Source organism: Rhinatrema bivittatum, chromosome 3, assembly GCF_901001135.1.
Source record: "Rhinatrema bivittatum chromosome 3, aRhiBiv1.1, whole genome shotgun sequence".
Taxonomy (NCBI): domain Eukaryota; kingdom Metazoa; phylum Chordata; class Amphibia; order Gymnophiona; family Rhinatrematidae; genus Rhinatrema; species Rhinatrema bivittatum.
The window spans coordinates 230274582-230295967 of NC_042617.1; the positions used below are offsets into that span (position 1 = coordinate 230274582).

At 44.5% G+C, this 21386-nt stretch overlaps 1 protein-coding gene across 21 annotated transcripts in view; it reads right to left on the minus strand.

Annotated features, from left to right (window-relative positions):
- Positions 1–745: 745 nt before the first annotated feature.
- The window catches only part of AFDN (afadin, adherens junction formation factor), a 1391435-nt gene continuing 1370794 nt past the window's right edge, over positions 746–21386 (minus strand). For 16 of the 21 annotated variants that reach the window (XM_029594301.1, XM_029594288.1, XM_029594291.1 and 13 more), the window contains one exon: positions 746–3437. In XM_029594301.1, coding sequence (XP_029450161.1) covers positions 3281–3437 — 157 coding nt within the window. In that variant the 3' untranslated portion in view covers positions 746–3280. The remainder of the gene's footprint in view (positions 3438–21386) is intronic. The other 5 variants (XM_029594302.1, XM_029594308.1, XM_029594300.1 and 2 more) reach the window with 1 other exon arrangement.

Genomic DNA, 21386 nt, shown 5'->3' on the forward strand with positions numbered 1-21386 from the left:
ATATACTGGAGACAGAGAATACTGACAGACTGAGTCAGCACAGGAGCCTGTAATGTGTGACATCAGCAAGCCTGTTAATCTCTGTCTCCATCTGCTGGTTGGTGATCATAACCCATGCGTCTGCACTAGTCTGGCTGAATGACAAGGAACAGATCATATCTTCCATTCAAGGTCACCCTCAAGCATAACCTTAAAATCTATAAATCAGACCTCAACAGCTGGGAGGATATAGACTTTGATAGAATTAGGTGGTGGTAACAGCCAACTAGCCACCTAATAACTGGAAACCAAGCAAACAAAGTACACAAGGAAAAGATTGAGAGAAGAAGCGCAAATTCTGCAACTCCATCAACTGCAGGTTTTCATTGCAGTCCTATCTACAGGCCTCATTAGTGGATCAGCAAACATACAAATTTATTCAAAAGGAGTTGCTGAAAATTCTTACATTGTCACTGTTGGGAGATTACATCACCCATCATCAATTCTGAGTATTTGGTAACCACAGTCAGTCTTTCTCTGTCCCTGTTCTTTCATCCTCTCTACTGTTCCCAGTTTCTCTCTCTGACACAGGCTGTGGCTTACTTGCTGTGCTACATGAATGCTACACATTAACTGGCCAATTTTCACTTAATAATGAGCTTTGTCTCTTGCATACTCCTCCTGATTATCTTATGAAAACCAGATCTGGGACTGGGTCACAAAATATTGATGTATTATAAGATAGAATGGAGACGGTAAATAAAAATGCATACTTAAATACATATAAAGTTTATTAAAAATAGGTTGCAAGTGAAATACAGTAGAAATGGGAAACTACAGCAGTTTTCAATGATTTCCATAACAATAATGCAGAGACAAATATGAAAAGTATTTTATGCATATCCACACTTATCCCCAATGCCCAATAATGGCAACATTCATTCCAAAATGATAGAAGTTTATTTTTAACCTTTCTGGATACTAGCAGCAACAGCAGGATATTATATCCTCAGTTTCACTTTAAATTTTGTAACCCTAAAATTAATTCTCTTATTCTATTGGGCTAGTAGTGTTTTCAAGATAAGATGTGAGATGCTAACTTATTTCTGTTTTTCAGACACGGTAAGCATACAAATCCTTCATAAACACTTCAAATTAATTTTCCTACTTCATATTGAATAAGTGACAATGGTAAAAGCACACTTACTAAGAAACCTGAAATATGTAAAAATAAATATAATTACACTCCAAGTTTCCTTAACTTACATTTATCATACAACTCTTATTAAACGTAATTTTGCATCTAAGGCAGTGAAAGTTCACCCTTTGTATTTGGAAGTGTGCATTTTCCCAAAATTTATAAGAGAACAATATAGTACAGAATAAAAACATTCATCCAAAACCTTGTGCAAGGCTCTGTCAAATAGAAAAATTGTCTTGGACTCATGACATATATTATTTTCAACATCATACATGAAAACAAACAAACCTCTGATGCAATTCTTATCCCCAATATCAGCCACACCTGCATAGCTGAAGAATCAATTGTGACATGAAGAGATACTCAGTTTTAAAATTAAATAAGGCTACATCTGTGAAAAAAAAGACTGGATTGCTTAAATAACTATTATAGTGTGTAGCATGATGAAATAGGAAACTATAAATCTGATTGAGAAAAATTTAGAATGAAAACTGTGTGGAGTTATTTATAAGTAAATCTTTGTGGTAAACATTAATGTGCTAGAAAGTGATATTAGTTTATCTTGCTGGTGAGTGAAAAAGTATACAAAACGTGTATATTTATTGCCTAATTCACTGATTAAAATGACAACACTATTATCAAGTTCCCATTTTAACTATTCTCAGTATTTCATATGTTATTGAACAATGAATTCACTATTGTCATTAGCCATTTATGTTTAGATGCAGGTGGGGTAATTTCTGTTCTATCCTCTCTTCAAACTTCATATATCAAATTCTGAAGCCCCTGCTCACATAGCATCTCTTAAACTGGTATAACTGTACAGAGTAAAACTACCCTTGAAACCTGCTCCAGTGACAGACTTAAGCACAGTTCTTAGAGAACTGGTTTAGTGGTACTGTAAAGTTTCCTCAGGATCCTCAGATAGATTTGGTTTTCATGATATTCACAATGAATATGAATGGTCTATACTTAACATACATTTTTTTTTATTTTGGTCATGCTGAACAGACCTGAGGACCAAGTTTGGAAACTCCTGGATAGATGAGCTGAGCTAGTAAACTAAAGTAGTCTCAAGTACAGTTGTGCAGTGTGGACATGGGCATGTGATGTGCTACATTTTGTAGTCCTATCTACTCAACTTAAGTCACAAAGTCACTTAACATCCCAGTAGCGGGGGGAAAAGGAAAAAAAAAATCTAAATCTCATGGTTCTTTATCTCCACAAAATTCACAGTATTTTAATTTGCTTTCTCAAGCAAGATGCTTTATTTACAAATGTAAAATATTCTTCAGTAGATGTCAAATACACCATTGCGCCTTTAGGTCTAGTTTTATTACATCAAAGCTGATAGGACATATTGACTTTTTAGTTTCTTTTATTTTGTTTGTCCACTGAAAGATATCAAAACCTATGGAATTTTGAGTATATCTCTAGAGCTGTGATATGAGACTGTTTGCACTGATGTAATAATAAATTATCCATATAAGTATGTATGTGTGTGTATATATATCTATATAGAGATATATATATCCCATACACATCTATAGTGGGGACTATACCACCTGAAATAGTTATCAGATATTACCAGTTGAGGAAAGCTAATCTCACTCTCTTAACAACTAAAATGTAGCAAGCCCTATTTGCATAAGATTTTTTTCTTCCCAAGGCAAAGGATGGAGAAAAACTTTTGAAAACTTGCCCCAAAGGGTTTGCCTGTCAAAGCTCAACAAATAAAATACATATTCAACGTTTTACTTGGTCTTTTCCAGAAAACTTGCTCCCTTCCCCACAAAACAAGGAAAGAAAAGGAAAACAGAAATAAACCCAGCAAGTTACCTTCATGTGATTCATATTATTAAAATCTTTTTTTTTTTACATTGCTTTAATCATATAAACCACAAGCTCTTGGTAAAGTAAGAAATTTGCTTGCATACTATTGCAATATCTTTAAATGTGAACATTTTTAAAAATAAAGGAATCAAAATTATTTTTACAAAAAATATGCCTCCCCTCTCTGCTCCCTTCCCACAACAATCTCTAAATTCTGAAATATTTAACTTAGATCTGATAAGGTGCCATTTATCTATCCTTTTATTTTTATTTTGTATTCAATTCATTTTCCAGTTCCATTAACTTCCGAGAAGCCTTTACTTTGTTGGATACATCCTGACCCTGTGAAAAGAGACGCTGCCGTTCCTTGAATGTAAGGCTCTCTGGGGCTCCGGAAGCTGTAGAGATATCCATATCTTGACTGCTGAAGAATATAAATATATGTTTATGGGTTATGAAGTCACAATTAGTATCATGACAACAAATTCATTGCAATGGGAAGCATATTGAAAAATAAGCATATTTCTGGTGTCAAGAGGTTAAACATAAAACCATCATATTGCAATTGAAGATAACTAGTCAAGGGAAGAGGAATAGCCTAGTGGTTAGAGCAGTGGACTATGAACCAGGAGACAAGGGTTCAAGTCCTGCTGTCGCTCCTTGTGACCTTGGGCAAGTCACTTTACCTTCCATTGCCTCAGGTACAAAACTTAGATTGTAAACTCTCTGGGGATAGGGAAATACCTACAGTACCTGAATATAAACCAGTGTGGTATCTCGACTGAGATCAAATGTCGGTATATAAAAATAATAAATAAATAAATCAGTAGCCAGAAATTTGTATAAGCAGTACACTCATTTTTGAGTACATGAAACCTCCTGATACTAAGATAACTTCTATACAAAACCCTGGTTGCTGAATGGTTCGAGTTTCAAATTTGCTCTCTAGTTACAGCTTTGAAATCCTGGTTGCCCACCTATTATGCATGGAAACTTTGCACTGAGAAACATGGCAGTGGCCTTTAGTGTTCTCACTTCAGAGGTTACAGGTATATAATTGTGTTCAATCTTCAGTAACATGCATGGCTGGTTCTGTGACTTAGGAATAAGTATATAGTTAATTCATAGTTATTGAGATTAACTACAGAATAGTGCAAAAAGAAAACCATCACCAGCATGATATTTCAAGAGAAGTATGAGCCACCGTAATAGACACAAAGCACATATTCAATGCCACTTCCACAGATAAACCAGTATTTTACTGGCAAAAAAGGGTATCTGAAAATTGTCCATCCTCAATGTAGGTAAAATTACATGTGCTGATGTACAACATGGCATTCCTAAGGGTATGTTCAGGTTGGGGGAGGGAAATAATTCATGTAGATGACACTCTTGAATCTAGGAAAGGAATATGACGAGTGAGGTTATCAAATTCGTGGACGATACAAAATTATTCAGAGTAGTTAAATCAAAAGCGGATTGTGACACATTACAGGAGGACCTTGCAAGCCTGGAAGATTGGGCATTCAAATGGCAGATGAAATTTAATGTAGATAAGTGCAAGGTGTTGCATATAGGGAAAAAATAACCCTTGCTGTAGTTACACGATGTTAGGTTCCATATTAGGAACTACCACCCAGGAAAAAGATCTAGGCATCATAGTGGATAATACTTTAAAATCGTCTGCTCAGTGTGCTGTAGCAGTCAAAAAAGCAAACAGAATGTTAGGAATTATTAGGAAGGCAATGGATAATAAAACGGAAAATGTCATAATGCCTCTGTATTGCCCCATGGTGAGACAGCACCTTGAATACCGTGTACAATTCTGGTCGCCGCATCTCAAAAAAAATATAGTTGCACTGGAGAAGGTGCAGAGAAGGGCAACCAAAATGATAAAGGGGATGGAATAGCTCCCCTATGAGGAAAGGCTGAAGAGGTTAGAGCTGTTCAGCTTGAAGAAGAGACGAGTAGATGTGAATCGGTTATTTATACTTTCAGATAACAGAAGGACTAGGGGGCCTTCCATGAAGTTAGCAAGTAGCACATTTAAGACTAATCGGAGAAAATTCTTTTTCACTCAATGCACAATTAAGTTCTGGAATTTGTTGCCAGAGGATGTGGTTAGTGTGGTTAGTGCAGTTAGTGTAGCTGGGTTCAAAAAAGGTTTGGATATGTTCTTGGAAGAGAAGTCCATTAACTGCTATTAATCAAGTTTACTTAGGGAATAGCCACTGCTATTAATTGCATCAGTAGCATGGGATCTTCTTGATGTTTGGGTAATTGCCAGGTTCTTATGGCCTGGTTTGGCCTCCGTTGGAAACAGGATGCTTGGCTTGATGGACCCTTGGTCTGACCCAGCATGGCAATTTCTTATATAGGTGCAGTATTTCATGGGAAAAAAGTACCTTCAGAAAAAGCATGTGCAAATCTTTGTGGGTACTTTCTCCTGGGACAATAATCAAAGCAAAACTAAACACACAGTTTAGAATTTTCAAAGCAAAAATTTAAAAAATGTCCACCTGGGAATAAAGTCCACAAGTATTTTTGCTTTGAAAATTCCCACAAATTTGCATGTGCTTTTGTGCAGATACTTTTTGAAGGGGAAATAACACACAAAGATTTGAAAATGTAATTGTATGCGTTATTTTCCTCCCTCGACCAAAATATGCACCGATAATGCCTCCTCATAAGACAGCAAAAAGTATGAATCCTGCTAATAATGCATGTTCTTTTAGCCACATTGAGGAAAGGCAATTTTCAGACAGCTCTTTCACGCATGTAAAATGCTCTTATTACATTAGAAAATAAGAAACTGCACTAACCACATCCTCTGGCAACAAATTCCAGAGCTTTATTGTGCGTTGACTTTTAAATTTGCTCTCCAAAATCTCAGGAAGTCAACTGCATGCTAAGATACTTTCTACATCATAACTATGTTTACAAGGTCTATATCAGTGTTCCCCAACCTTCTTCCAGGGGTACACCTAATCAGTAAGATTTTCAGGATATCCATAATGAATTTGCATGAGATATATTTGCATAATTGGGTCTCTAATATATGCAAATATATCTCATGCATATTCAGTATGGATATCCTAAAAACCCAACTAGTTAAACGTGCATCCAGGAGAGGGTTGGGAAAGCAGAGTTGCTTGCCTGTAACAGATGTTCTCACAGGACAGCAGGATGTTAGTCCTCACATATGGGTGACATCATCAGGATAGAGCCCATCACGGAATACTTTTGTCAAAGTTTCTAGAACTTTGACTTGGCACACTGAGCAAGCCCAGCATGCCACCAACCCTGCATCCAGCAGGGGTCCCCCCTTCAGACTCGTTTGTAGTAAAGGTACGAGCGAAAAATAAAATAATAAAACGTAAGTGAACCCAACTCCGCGGGGTGGCGGGCGGGTTTCATGAGGACTAACATTACAGGTAAACAACATTGAGGACTGTTCAGGTAAGCAACTCTGCTTTCTCACAGGACAAGCAGGATGGTAGTCCTCACATATGGGTGAATAGCAAGCTGAGGGTGCCCAAGTAAATGTAGCAAAAGCACCCAATGACGTGCAACAGGCACAACAGGGGTGGGTTTGGTCGCTGGAAGGAAGATGGGTTATTAAGTTGAGAATAAACTAAGCAGGACAGACTGGCCAAAAATGGAATCTTGCCTGCCAGCCTTGTCCAGACAATAATGAGCTACAAAGGTATGGAGAGAACTCCATATAGCAGTCCTACAGATGTCAGTAAGAGGCACCAAATGGAGGTGTGCTACTGATGTTGCCATGGCTCTTATAGAGTGCGCTTTCACATGTTTTTTTATTTTATTTATTATTTTTTAATATACCGGCATTCATCTCAATTGAGATATCACACCGGTTTACATTCAGGTACTGTAGGTATTTCTCTATCCCCAGACGGCTTACAATCTAAGTTTTTGTACCTGAGGCAATGTAGGGTAAAGTGACTTGCCCAAGGTCACAAGGAGTGACAGCGGGACTTGAACCTTGGTTTCCTGGTTCACTGCTCTAACCACTGCGCTATTCCTCCTCCCTTACAAGCAGGCCTTCCTGTAGCAGAAGGCCTGCTTGTTGGTAGCAGAAGGAAATACAGTCCGCTAGCCAGGAGGATAGGGTCTGCTTGCCCACCAGAATTCCCAGTTTGTTTTTATCGAAGGAGACAAACAGCTGGGTGGCTTTCCTTTTGGGCTGCCGTGCGTTCCAAATAAAAGGCTAGCGCACGTTTACAGTCCAAGGAATGTAGCGCTCGCTCACCTAGATGCGAGTGGGGTTTTGGAAAGAAAATAGGTAGTATAATGGATTGATTCAAGTGAAACTCAGATAGTACCTTTGGTTAAAAGTTTGGATGAGGGCGAAGCACCACTCTGTCATGGAGAAATTTTGTATAAGGTGGGTATGTTACCAACGCCTGAAGATCACTAACTCTGCGAGCTGACGTTATAGCTAGGAGAAAAAGCATTTTCCAAGTGAGATAACGCAGCTTGCAGGAGTGGAGAGGCTCAAACAGAGGTTTCATGAGCTGTGCTAATACCACACTGAGGTCCCAAGCAGGGGCCGGAGGGCGTAGTGGGGGCTTTAGATGTGGTAAACCCCTCAATAAAGCGCGCCACTAAGGGTTGTGTCGATATCGAGACATCCCCTATGCCTTTATGGAACGTGGCTACCACACTGACATGAACTCTAATGGAGGAAGTTTGTAGACCAAACTCTAACAGGTACCAGAGGTAGTCTAGGAACTTTGTTGTGGGGCAGGTAAAGGGATCTATTTCCTTTGATGTGCACCATAAGGAAACCCTTTTCTATGTGGAATGATAAGATTTCCTGGTAGAAGGTTTTCGTAAAGCTACGAAGACTTGGGATACGGAGTCCGAGAGGTTTAGTGGTTGTAATATTAGCCTTTCAACATCCAGGCTGTCAGCGACAGGGCCTGGAGGTTTGGATGATGCAGCTGTTGTTCTGAGTTATCAGGAAAGTATCTGCTCCCAGGCGAATAAGAGGATGGACTGAGAGGTTGCGTAGGATGGGAAACCAAACCTCACGCGGCCAGTAAGGAGATATGACAATCATTAAGCCCTTGTCCTGCCGTAACTTCATGAGAGTCTTGCTGATGAGTGGAAGTGGAGGGTACGCATATAGGAGACCCTTTGACCATGAGAGGCCGAAAGCATCCCTTAGGAGGTGTCCTGTAGTGGCGATGTAGTGAGCAGAAGTTCTCTACTTTGCGGTTTTGAATTGACACAAAGAGATCTATGTGCAGATAACCCCATCACTGGAAGATTTTCTCTGCTACAGTGTGGTTTAGGGACCCTTTGTGGGGATGAAAGGTCCGACTCAACTTGACCGCAAGTACATTGTCCACGCCTGCCAGGTAGGTCGCTCTCAGGAACATAAGAGTGTGAGAGAGCCCAGGCCCATATCTGCACTACTTCCTGACATAGCAGGTACGAGCCCGTTCCACCCTGTTTGTTGATATACCATATCGCTACCTGGTTTTCTGTTTGGACCAGGATTATCTTGTTGTTGGATAGGCTCTGAGCTCCAGATTATTGCTCTGAGCTCCAGAAAATGTATCTGATATTGTGATTCTGCTGCAGACCAGGTTCCCTGAGTTTGCAGACTGTTGACATGGGCTCTCCAACCGAGGTTGGAAGCATCTGTTGTCAGTGTGATTTGAGGTTCTGGAGACTGAAAAGGTAGTCCCTTGAGAAGATTTGACTCTTGAATCCACCAAGGTAGCGAGAGACGGAGCTGCCTGGTGATGTGGACAATGCTGGACATTGGATGGTGGGCCTGAGCCCACTGGGACTTTAGGGTCCATTGTGTTACTCTTATGGCTAGACGAGCCATAGGAGTAACATGAACCAAGGATACCATGTGACCCAACAAGGTTAGTAAATGACGAGCCGTTGTGGATCGACAAGTCCGCAGTAGTCTCACAAGGGTTGCAATAATGTGCGCACGATCCCTTGGGAAAAAAGCTTTTGCCTGTATGGTGTTTAAGTCCGCTCCAGTAAAGGAGAATATCTGTGATGGAACCAGATTGGATTTTGGATAGTTTACTAGAAATCTGAGTGAAAGTAGTAGCTGTAGGGCTACTTGGATGGGGCCCTTAGCAACCAATCGTCCAGGTAAGGGTAGACATGAATGCTCTGTCATCTTAGGTACGCTGCTACTACTGCCAGGCACTTTGTAAATACTCGAGGTGCTGATGTTAGGCCGAATGGGAGCACTCGATATCGGAAGTGTCGGCGTCAGACTAGAAAATGCAGGTATTTTCGATGTGACTGTGTTATCACTATATGTGTATATGCGTCTTGTAGGTCTAGAGAGTAAAGCCAATATCCCTTTTGAAGAAGAGGGAGTAGGGAGCCCAAGGTTACCATCCTGAACTTTTCCCTTTGTAGATGTTTAAGGCATGAAGATCCAAAATTGGACGAATGCCTCCTGACTTTTTTGGTATTAGGAAATATCGAGAATAGAACCCTTGTCCCCGTTGTGAAGGGGGCACTGGTTTTATTGCCCTGGATCGGAGGAGGGTTGTTAGTTCCTCCTCTGAAAGTGGTGAGTGGTCGGGTAAACTCCACCCCAGCCGAGGTGGGGAGTCCGACGGCACTGAACAGAAGTTGAGATGGAAACCTTGAGCCACTACAGAGAGGACCCATTGATCTGTAGTGATTGTGTGTCAGGTGGCAGTGAAGAGGCACAAGTGGCCGCCCACTGGCAGAGATGGTAGTGGAAATTGACAGTTGCTCTCTAGCTGGGAGTCAAAACCCCGAAGCAGGGCCAGGCTGCGCAGCTGGTTGGGCTTTTTGAGGCCTGGATTGACGGGCTTGAGGTTTTTTGTATAGCCTCGTTGGGCAACTGCGAGATGGGGGAGGATAATACCTAAGAGCTTTATAGGTTGTCCTCTTGGCCTCTCTTCTGAACAGCTGTTTAGAAGTAGAGGGAAAATCAGAGGGTACAGCAGAGAGCTGGTGAAATGTCTCGTGGTGGTCTTTGAGCTGTGTGACAGTCTCCTGGATCTTATCCCCGAATAAATTATCGCCTGCACAGGGGAGGTCCGCCAACCTCTCCTGAAATTCGGGTCATAAATTGGAAGACTTCTGTAAAGATACTTTTATTCTTGTCTCCTCCTCCCCCAGTTCCAGCAGCCCTGTTATAATGTAACTTTTTGTTTCCTCTGCACTTGTTAAATGTACAAAGTTATTGCATCCCCTGTTATCTGTAAACCGGCATGATATGATTGTATCATGAATGCCGGTATAGAAAAGCTCTAAATAAATATAGCTGGTAGGCAGCTATATATGAAATCAGCATGGAACCATGGAATACTCAACATTCCAAGGCATCCAGAAACGTTTGTTCTTTCCCTGGAGGTGTAGAAGAATGAGGCCGAGGTCGCCTAGCCTTCTTCTGAGTGGACTCAAATACTACAGAATGGTGAAAGAGCTGGGCATTGTGGAACCCAGGAGCTGTTTCAACCAAGTAGGTGGCATCTGTTTTCCGGTTCACCGGTGGTACGATACCTGGATGTTCCCAGTTACGCTGGAGAAGTTCAAGAAAGACTTCGTGAACTGGTATGGGCATAACCTCCTTGGGGACATCCACAAACTGGAGTACCTCAAGCATTTTGGTGCCTGGAGTCTTTCTCTGTTTGAAGCTTAAAGGGAATGGCCTCTGACATTTCCTTTATAAAGCTTATGAAGAACAGATTCTCTGGAGGGGAATGTCTTCTCTCTTAAGGAGAAGATGGCTCAGAGGGAAAGTCATCAGAATCCTGGGTGTCTGAGGAATCATCAGACCAGGGCTGGTATGGCTGGTCTCCAGCATCGGGTGGGCCTCCTGATGGAAGAAAGAGGTTTATTCCAGCTGGATCAGGTCGTGGCACCAATGGAATCAGCGGAGGCATCGAAGGAGGCACCAATAAGGGTCAATGCGGCACCGAACACAGGAGAGGCACAGATGGAATCGGCGACTTCGGTAAACATCTCGGTGGAAGAACCCCTGATGGCCCCGGAATCGGTTCTGGCATTGATGATTCCTCTTCCTCTGATGACAGGGGAATCGGGGTCGATGCTGTTGGACATATCTGTGTTTTCGGGGGCACCGGTGGAAAAGCCCTGATAAGCGTGTCCAATCTGTCCAGTAATGAAGCCAGCATTATGGGCATCGAATCGGTGTTGGTGCCGGTGTCGAAGGAGGCGGAAGACCCTGTAGTGCTTGGAGGACTGCCTCTTGAGCCATCCAGTTCAATTCCTCACGGAAAGCTGTCGCTTGTAACACCAGTTCCAGAGTAGGAGGCTGTACAGGTGTCGCTGGAGGGTCCACCGGGGACAGTGGAGTCTCGGCTCCCGGCACCACTGAAGGTGGTGAACGCCTCGGTGTCCCGGGCATGGAAGAGGATGGAGGGCTCCTGTGCGTGGGCTTTTTTCCTTGGTGGCTCTGCCGATGTCGAGGCTTTCCCTGGGTCGGTGGACTGAGCCTTCCAATGCCAATGCCGGTGCTTCTCTCAGTGCTCGGCCCGGTCTTTCTCTGGCGCCGAGGACGAAGAGATGGCCGACTTTGAAAGGGATCCAGCTGGGCGAGAACCACCGGTGTCGAGAGGTTGAAGGTGACTGTGCTGATTACGTCGAGGTCTTCGATGGAGCCTGAAAAAGAAACTCCATTTTCTCTAAGCATGCCCTACAGCCCTTAGGGGTCATTTGGGCACAATTGGTAAATGTTGCGAAGTCGTGGTCAGCCCCTAAGCATAAGACACATACCTTATGCGGGTCCATGATGGACATTGTCCTCGGACAATTGGGGCACCGACGAAAGCTCATCGCCATGGTTCTAAAGAAAAATTTAACCACGGTGCGGTCGGTGGCCATTAGGCCTTGAGTTAGAAGAACCCTCGGTAAACGACTACAAAAACGAGGTAAAGTCTTACCTAATGTTAGCGGATACCAATGGTCGATAGGGGGACCCCAGATGGGGTTAAATTTGTCAAATTCCGTGAGGAAATTCCTGTCAGGAATATTAGAAAGAGCTCCACAAACTACGTGGCTTCTGCTGCGCAGAAAAAAAAAGATTGAAGGGGGACTCCTGCTGGATGCAGGGTTGGTGGCATGTTGGGCATGCTCAGTGTGCCAAGTCAAAGTTCTAGAAACTTTGACAAAAGTATTCCATGATGGGCTCCATCCTGATGATGTCACCCATATGCGAGGACTACCATCCTGCTTTTCCTGTGAGAAACACTATTTCCCGCTTGCCTAAGGAAATCTGTAATGAGCATAACGACGGGGGAAAAGGAATCAGATATTGTTCACTTGCACCATATTTACTTACTAATTTAGAGCAAATTTATGACTCTACATACTTTCAATGTGGTTTCTTAATGGACTACAAGTGGTATATAGCAAATGTTGCTTAACTGTAACAGGTGTTCTCACAGGACAGCAGGATGTTAGTCCTCATATATGGGTGACATCACAGGATGGAGCCCAATTATGGAACACTTTTTTCAAACTTTCCAAAACTTTGACTGGCCCCTACTGGGCATGCCCAGCATGGCATTAACCCTGCAGCCAGCAGGGGTCCCTCTTCAGTCTTATTTAAAAGCTACAGGCAGTGCCGAAAAATAAAATAATAAAACATTACGAACCCAACACCGCGGGGCGACAGGCGGGTTTCGTGAGGACTAACATCCTGCTGTCCTGTGAGAACACCTGTTACAGATAAGCAACATTTGCTTTCTCACAGGACAAGCAGGATGGTAGTCCTCACATATGGGTGAGTACCGAGCTGAGGATGTCCGAACATGCACCAAATGTACCCAAAGGCATGCAGCAGGCACAACAACTGGGGTGGAATTTGGTAGAGGGCATCCTGAACCCCACCGGGCAGGTGTTGGTACATCACGTTGTAAACAGGTTACGAGGACAGACTGGCTGAAGATGGAATCTTGTCTTCCGGCTTTGTCCAAGCAATAGTAGGCTGGAAAGGTGTGGAGAGGACTCCAGGTGGCAGCCCTGCAAATGTCAGGAAACGGCACCGATCGTAGGTGTGCTACTGAAGTCGCCATGGCCCTCACAGAGTGTGCTTTAACACAGTCTTGATATGGAATGCCCGCTTGCTGATAGCAAAAGGATATGCAGTCCGCTAACCAGGAGGAGAGTGTCTGCTTACCCACAGGCTGCCCTAATTTGTTAGGATGGAACGAGACGAACAATCAAGAGCTCTTCCTGAGGGTAGCTGTACGGTCTAGGTAGAATGCTAGAGCCCGTTTACAGTCAAGGGTATGCAGAGCCTGCTCTCCTGGATTGGAATGGGGCCTGGGAAAAAAAGGTAGGTAGTATGATGGATTAATTGAGATGAAAATCCGAAATTACCTTGGGTAAGAATTTAGGGTGAGTGTGGAGTACTACCTGGTCCTGCAGAAGTTTAGTGTAAGTCGAATAGGTAACTAGGGCCTGTAATTCATTAACTCTGCGAGCTGAAGTGATTGCTAAAAGGAAAATCACTTTCCATGTAGATATCAAAGTTCACAGGATTGAAGAGGCTCGAATGGTGGTTTCATGAGCCGACCCAAAACCAGGTTAAGGTCCCAAGAAGGGGCTGGACGCAGTGGAGGCTTGAGGTGAAGCAAGCCTTTCAAAAAACATGTTACAAGGGGTTGTACTGATATAGGAACATCCCCGACACCTTTATGGAAGGCGGCTACCGCACTGACATGCATTCTGATGGAAGAAGTTTTTAGACCTGACTCTGACAAGAGCCAGAGATAGTCCAAAAACTTCGTGATTGGACAGGAAAAGGGGGTCAAGGGACTGAGAAGAGCACCATGACGTAAACCTGTTCCATTTATAAGAGTACGATTTTCTCGTGGAAGGCTTCCGTGAAGCAATCAAGACATGGGAAACTGGTTCAGAAAGGTTGCGTGGCTGAAGGATTAACCTTTCAACATCCATGTCATCAGGGACAAGGCTTGAAGATTGGGGTGGCGGAGGCACCTGTTGTTTTGAGTAATCAGAAGCGGGTCCTTTCCAAGGGAATGTGCCTGCGAATGGAGAGATCCTGAAGTATTGGAAACCACACTTGGCGTGGCCAGTGAGGTGCTATCAGGATCATGGTTCCCTTGTCCTGACGTAACTTCACGAGAGTCTTTGAGAGAAGAGGAAGTGGAGGGAATGCATAGAGCAGACCGGTTGTCCACGAAAAGGAGAATGCGTCTCTGGGCTGAGAGCAGAAATTCTCTACTTTGCGGTTTTGAGGAGAAGCAAAGAGGTCTATTTGAGGATAACCCCATTGTTGAAAGATGGAGTTCGCTACTGAGGGGTTTAGAGACCACTCGTGCGGTTGGAAGGTGCGACTCAGCTTGTTTGCCAACAAGTTGTCCACTCCCGGCAAGTAGGTAGCCCTGAGGTACATCGAGTGGGAGAGGGCCTCCACCCATATCTGTGCAGCTTCCTGACACAGAAGGTAGGAGCCTGTCCCTCCCTGCTTGTTAATGTACCACATGGTCCGTCTGGATTAGGATGACTTGATTTGAGAGGCTATCCTGAAATGTCCTGAGAGCATATCTGATTGCTCGAAGCTCCAGGAAATTTATTTGGTGTTTGGCTTCCTCTGGAGACCAAGATCCTTGTGTCTGCAGATTGGCCATATGGGCTCCCCAGCCGAGGTTCGAAGCATCGGTGCTGAGAGTTAATTGAGGGTCTGGAGCCTGAAAGGACAAGCCTTGGAGGAGATTGTTCTGATTTCTCCACCAGGCAAGAGACTGACGGAGTGAGTCAGTTATGTGGACAATGGTCGACAGGGGCTGAATGCATTGAGTCCATTGTGACCGTAGAGTCCACTGCATGACTCTCATGGCCAAACAGGCCATTGGTGTGACTTGAACTGAGGACGCCATGTGTCCCAGGAGGATGAGAAAGTGGCATGCAGTCGCGGAGTGCTGAGACTGCAGCTGGTGTGCAAGAGAAACGAGAGTGAGAGCTCGTTGTCGAGGTAGAAAAGCCTTTGCCTGCAAGGTGTCCAAGTCTGCCCCAATGAACGACAAGATTTGAAATGGGACTAAAGAGGATTTGTCGTAATTGACGAGAAATCCTAATGTAATTAGAGTGTGTAAGTTTAGATTGAGGGACGACAGAGCAGCTTGCTGAGTGGGAGCCCTGATTAACCAATCGTCTAGATAGGGGTAGACGTGAACACCCTGAGTCCTTAGGAAGGCTGCAACCACTACGAGGCATTTTGTGACGACTCGTGGCGCAGGTGCTAGGCCAAATGGAAGCACTCGTACTGGTAGTGCTTGGGGCCTACTAGAAGCCTCAGGTATTTGAAGCGAGCCTAAGGTTACCATCTTGAACTTCTCTCGCTGGAGGTACTTGTTGAGGGCCCGTAGGTCCAGAATAGGACGAACGCCTCCCGATTTTTTGGGGATTAGGAAGTACAGGGAATAGAATCCTAGGCCATGCTGAGAGTAGGGTACAGGTTCTATTGCCTTGGACTGGAGGAGGGAGACCTCCTGATCCAGAAGGATGGAGTGATTGAATGTTCTCCACGTTGGTAGAGGTGGGGAGTCCGGTGGTACGGAGAGAAAGTTCAGATGGTATTCTTGAGCAATTATCGCCAGTACCCATTGGTCTGAGGTGATTGAGTGCCATATGTTGTTGAAGTGGCACAACCGACCTCCCACTGGTATGTGAGGCAATGGAAGCTGGCTGCTGCTCTCTAGGTGGAAGTCAAAAACCTGAAGCAGGACCTGGCTGAGGAGCCGCTTACAGTTTTTGTTTCTGTGTCTGACGAGACTGGGCTTTTTGAAAAGGTCTCGTGGAACGGGATCTTGCTGGAGGCGGGTAGGATTTCATCAGGCGGAAGAATGACTTCTTACAGTCTTTCTTAAAAGGCTGTTTAGAAGAGTAGTCAGTAGGCATCAGAGACAGCTGTCTTAGGGTCTCATGATGGTCCTTAAGTTCCGCCACTGTCCATTGAATCTGCTCGCCAAACAGATTGTCTCCGACACAGGGCAGGGCAGATAACCTGTCTTGTACCTCAGGGCGAAGATCGGAAGACTTGAGCCAGGCTTATCTCCTTGCCGAAGTAGCTGCTGCAGATAACTCTAGTAGCAGTATCAAAGATATCATAGGATGATCTGATCTCATGCTTGCCTGCCTCAAACCCTTTGTTTACTAGGGTTTGGAGTTGTTCTTGAAATTGCTGAGGCAGGAAGTCTGTTAAATCTTGTATCTGCTTAAAAATGACCCTATTATATTTGGTCATATAGAGCTGATAAGCGGCAATTCGGGAGATGAGCATTGATCCTTGGAAGACACGGCGACCAATGGCATCTAGAAACTTCTGTTCCTTGCCAGGAGGAAAGGAAGTGTGAGGCTTTGATCTTTTTGCTCTCTTCTGTGCGGATTCTACCAGTACAGACTGGTGATCCAATTGATGTTTTTGAAAACCTGGAGCTGACTGCACCAAGTAGGCAGTGTCAGCTTTTCTGTGGACTGGAGCAATGGAGCCAGGATGTTCCCAGTTCTTCTTAAGGAGATCCAGAAGAACCTGGTGGATATGGATGGAGGTTATTTCCTTGGGAGCATCCAGGAATTGAAGCAACTTCATCATCTGATGTCTATCATCCTGTTCAGTCTGTAATTGGAAGGGAACCAATTCAGACATTTCCTTCACAAAATTTATAAAGGAAAGGTCCTCTGGAGAACACTTTCTACTTTCAGTAGGTGAAGGTGGTGAAGGCAAATCATCGGTGTCTGGTGAAGAATCATCAGTCCAGGTGTCGTAGGGATCAGCACCTGCCCCTTCCAGGAGCTAGAGGGGGACGGGGTGGTGGGATACCCTAGAGTCCTGGTCTAGGCTCCGAAGGAACTGAAGGAATAATCGGAGGCACCGATGAAGGCATCGAAAGCACCGGCGCAGGCATCGATGGATGGCTCGGTGACGCTGACAGGCGTATCGGCACTGATGGCTGAGGCAGAACTCCTGATGGAGGGATGTGGAATGGTGTTTCTCCTCCCAATGACAAAGTAAGCGGGGAGGGCACCGGAGCCATCGGTGACCCGGGGTCCATCGGTGGAAAAGCGGCAATGAGCACTTCCATCCTGGAGAGCAGCAGTGCCAACGCTGCCGGAATCGGGTCGGTGGTCGGTTCCACAATCGGTACCGGTGCCGGTGGAACCTGGAGTTGTTGCATCGCCTTGTCGATGGCCTCCTGAACCATCCGGTCCAGTTCTTCTCGGAGAGCTGGAGCAAGCAGCCCCGGCTCCGGAACAGAAGAAGAAGGCAGAGGCATAGACGGAGGGACCACCATTAAAGGCGGAGTCACGGCTCCCGATACCCTGTCGGGTGAGGGTTGCCTCGGTGACCTGGTCGTGGAAAAGGTCTGTGCCTTTTCTGGACAGGGTTTCTTCAACGGCGGCTCGGACGATGGCGAGGTAGATGGCTCCCTCGATGGTCCGAGACTTTCGATGTCGAATTTTAGCTCTACGATCCCCTCGGTCCTGAGGGGAAGTAGAGGGTGTCGAAGGCCGAGATGTCATAGACGCTGGACAGTCACCGGCTGGTGGTCGATGCTGGCACGAAGTTGACTGAGCCGGTTCTGATGATGTCGATGCAATGGGCGGAGTTGGGGTTTGAGCACGGAAGAGAAGTTCCATCTTCTCCATTCTGGCCTTGCGACCTTTTGGTGTCATTAGGTGTCACTGGAATGACTGCCTTCAACCCATCAAACAACTCCTCTCCAGCCTCAACCTAGTGCTGAACGCCAACAAAACTGAGATGCTCGTTATCTCCCATGACTCTTCCACCAACCAAGCTAACCTCGCTCAAACCACAAGTTTAAACATCAACCTCTCACCAAATGTCAGGAATCTAGGAGCCTGGCTGGACAATCAACTGAACTTAAAAAAATTCATAAACACCACCACAAGAGACTGCTTTTACAAATTGCAAGTCTTAAAAAAGCTAAAAACCCTCCTTCACTTCAACGACTACCGCCTAGTTCTACAATCCATTGTCCTAACAAAGATCGACTATTGCAACTCTCTCTTACTCGGACTCCCCTCCAACTCAATCAAACCCTTACAGATGGTCCAAAACGCCGCAGCCAGAATCCTTACTAACTCTAACAAAAGAGAACATATTACACCCATCCTCCGCAACTTACACTGGCTTCCCATAAAATACAGGATCCTTTTCAAAGTCCTCACCATCATTCATAAAACAATTCACAGCATCTCTCCCGTCAAGTTAAAGACACAACTTCGACTGCACACCTCCACCAGACCTATCAGAAGCGCATACAAAGGTACACTTTATGCCCCTCCTGCTAAAACATCACTAAGGAAGAGAGATCTAGCTACTGCTGGACCCCACCATTGGAATGCGCTCCCCCCAGACCTACGTCTTGAACCTAGCCATCCTGTCTTCAAAAAAAAAGCTAAAAACCTGGCTCTTTAGCCTAGCTTTCCCAGAAACATAAGGAGGCTCTTTAGCTAAGCTCTTTAGCTAGGCTCTTTAGCCTAGCTTTCCCAGACACATAAAGATCCCTCTCTATGCAGGTTTTCTCGCCAACGCCAACCATTATTTTACTTTTCTTCATTTTGATATCATATTTACTCCCCTGCCACATGCGTCTCTCTCTACTACTTTGTTCAATTGTCAAACTTTAAACAGCCTCCTTCTCTGTATAATTGTATAATTAAATACTGTATAATTAAATATTTAATCTGTAATTAATCTGTATTTGTATTTGCAACAGCTTCCTTCTATGTATAATTGTTACAACTGTAGTTGTACTTATTCTATATATAATTTGTATTAATTTAATTTGTATTTTATATGTCTTAATCGTTTTAAGTCATTTTATTTATAGCCCTGGGTCTGTTCTATAAACCCAAAGAGAGTTACCACTTTATTGTTCTATGGAATCGTTCTGTTTAAACTGTTTTATGTAAGCCTTGGCTTTCCCTAAGCCCTTTGGCATCCTTGTTTCATGTAAACCGGGTTGATTTGTATCCCTACAAGAATTTCGGTATATAAAAATTATAAATAAATAAATAAATGAATAAATTAGGGCACATTTGGTGCAGGTCAAGACATCGTGCTCTATGGGGGTCTGTGATGGACATGGTGTGATTACAGTCCGGGCACTGACGGAACCCCGACGCCATGGCAAAAATTTAGCCATGGTACGGTCAACGGCCAGTAGGCCGCGAGGGCCAAACTCGACGGTAATTGACGGAAAAACGGGTAAAAACTTACTGGAGTACCGCGGCTTGGAAAAGTTAAAGGAGGGGCCCCTGTGGGGCAAATTAACTTTTAGTAATTCCGTGAGGAAATTTCCTGTCAGGAATCTCTGCAGAGCTCCTTTACCGCGAAGCTACTGCTGTGCAGAAAAAAGAAGACTGAAGGGGGACCCCTGCTGGCTGCAGGGTTAGTGCCATGGTGGGCATGCCCAGTAGGGGCCAGTCAAAGTTCTGGAAACTTTGACAAAATTGTTCCGCGATTGGGCTCCATCCTGTGATGTCACCCATATGTGAGGACTACCATCCTGCTTGACTTGTGAGAATAAACGTAACAAATACATTTAAATAAATTTAAATCAATAATATTCTACAGCAAAAGTTACTTATCTGTAACTGGTAGTCTCTATTGATAGTAGGATAAATCATGTGAGCAACATCATATGGTGCTGAGTATGTTAACTCTGCATAGCCGCATGCGGCAAGACCCTTCCCTAAGTCATATATCATAGCTTACAAGAAAAACATTTATGAACTCCAAGGGGGTGGTGGGAGGCAGTGTGTGACTGATTTATTTTGTTGTCCACAGAGAACACCAGCTTAAGGTAAGCAACTTTGCTTTCCAGATGGACAAACAGGATCAAATCATTCCCACATGTGGGGGACTCCCAAGCTAAGGGTTGACTTGAAGCTCCTTAATCAAGCTTACTTTAAAATAATCCCCCAAAAAAGGATATTTGAAGGTACAAAGTTGAAGAAAAAAATGCTTTAGTCAATATTGAAATGTTGAGATTACTTACCTGATAATCTCCTTTTCCTTAGTGTAGACAGATGGACTCAGAACGAATGGGTATAGTATGCTCGTGCTAGCAGTTGGAGACGGATCTGACGTCAGCACGGGTATATATACCCCCACAGGAAGCGTAGCAACTCAGTAATCTTCCTTGCAAAAGCTGTTATGGATGAATGTGTACTGACGCTCAGTGAAATAGTGAAACAGGATTCCCCTGACCGATTGATAGTAGCTGGAGACCGCCAGCATTCACAACTGGAAGGCGTCGACACCTGGCAAAGGGGACCGCTCTTATGTAAGAAAATGACATGGCCTACCTTGAATCGGTGAAACCCATGTATACCGGCAGCCTGGGCGGGATGCTGAGTCCATCTGTCTACACTAAGGAAAAGGAGATTATCAGGTAAGTAATCTCAACATTTCCTAGCGTGTAGCCAGATGGACTCAGAACGAATGGGATATACAAAAGCTTTACTCCCAGCCTGGGTGGGAGGCTGCCTGAGGACCGCGTAGGACTGCCCTCGCAAATGCTGTGTCCTCCCGGGCCTGGCCATCCAGACGGTAGAACCTGGAGAAGGTATGGAGGGAGGACCATGTCGCCGCTTTACATATTTCTGCAGGCGACAGCATCCTGGATTCTGCCCAAGATGCTGCTTGTGCTCTGGTAGAATGAGCCTTGACTTGTAGAGGCGGAGACTTCCCAGCTCTACATAAGCTGCTCTGATAACTTCTTTAATCCAGCGGGCAATGGTGGTCCGTCTTTCGTACTTCTTGTGTCAATTCCAGATATCTGGGCAGCAATCTGCCGATGTCGAGATGGCGTAGTAAACGCCCTTCTTCAGATTTCTTCAAACCCGCCGTGGTAGGCAAGAATATGGTTTGGTTAAGGTGAAATTGTGAGACCACTTTAGGTAGAAAGGAGGGAACCGTGCGAAGATGGATAGCCTCAGGAGTGATTCTCAGAAAGGGATCACGGCAGGACAGCGCTTGTAGCTCTGAGATGCGGTGTGCGGAACACACTGCCAGCAGAAACCCCATCTTCAAAGTTAGAGAACGGAGAGACAGGCCCCAAAGGGGTCTGAAGGTGGATCCTGCGAGGAAATCCAAAACAAGGTTGAGGTTCCACAGGGGCACTGGCCACTTCAGTGGCAGACGAATGTGCTTGACTCCTTTCAGGAAGCGAGAAACATCTGGATGCATGGCAATGGTCTTGCCATCCCTCCTGGGACCATAGCAAGACAGCGCAGCCACCTGAACCTTGATGGAGCTTAGGGAGAGACCCTTCTGAAGTCCATCCTGTAGAAAATCCAGAACAATAGG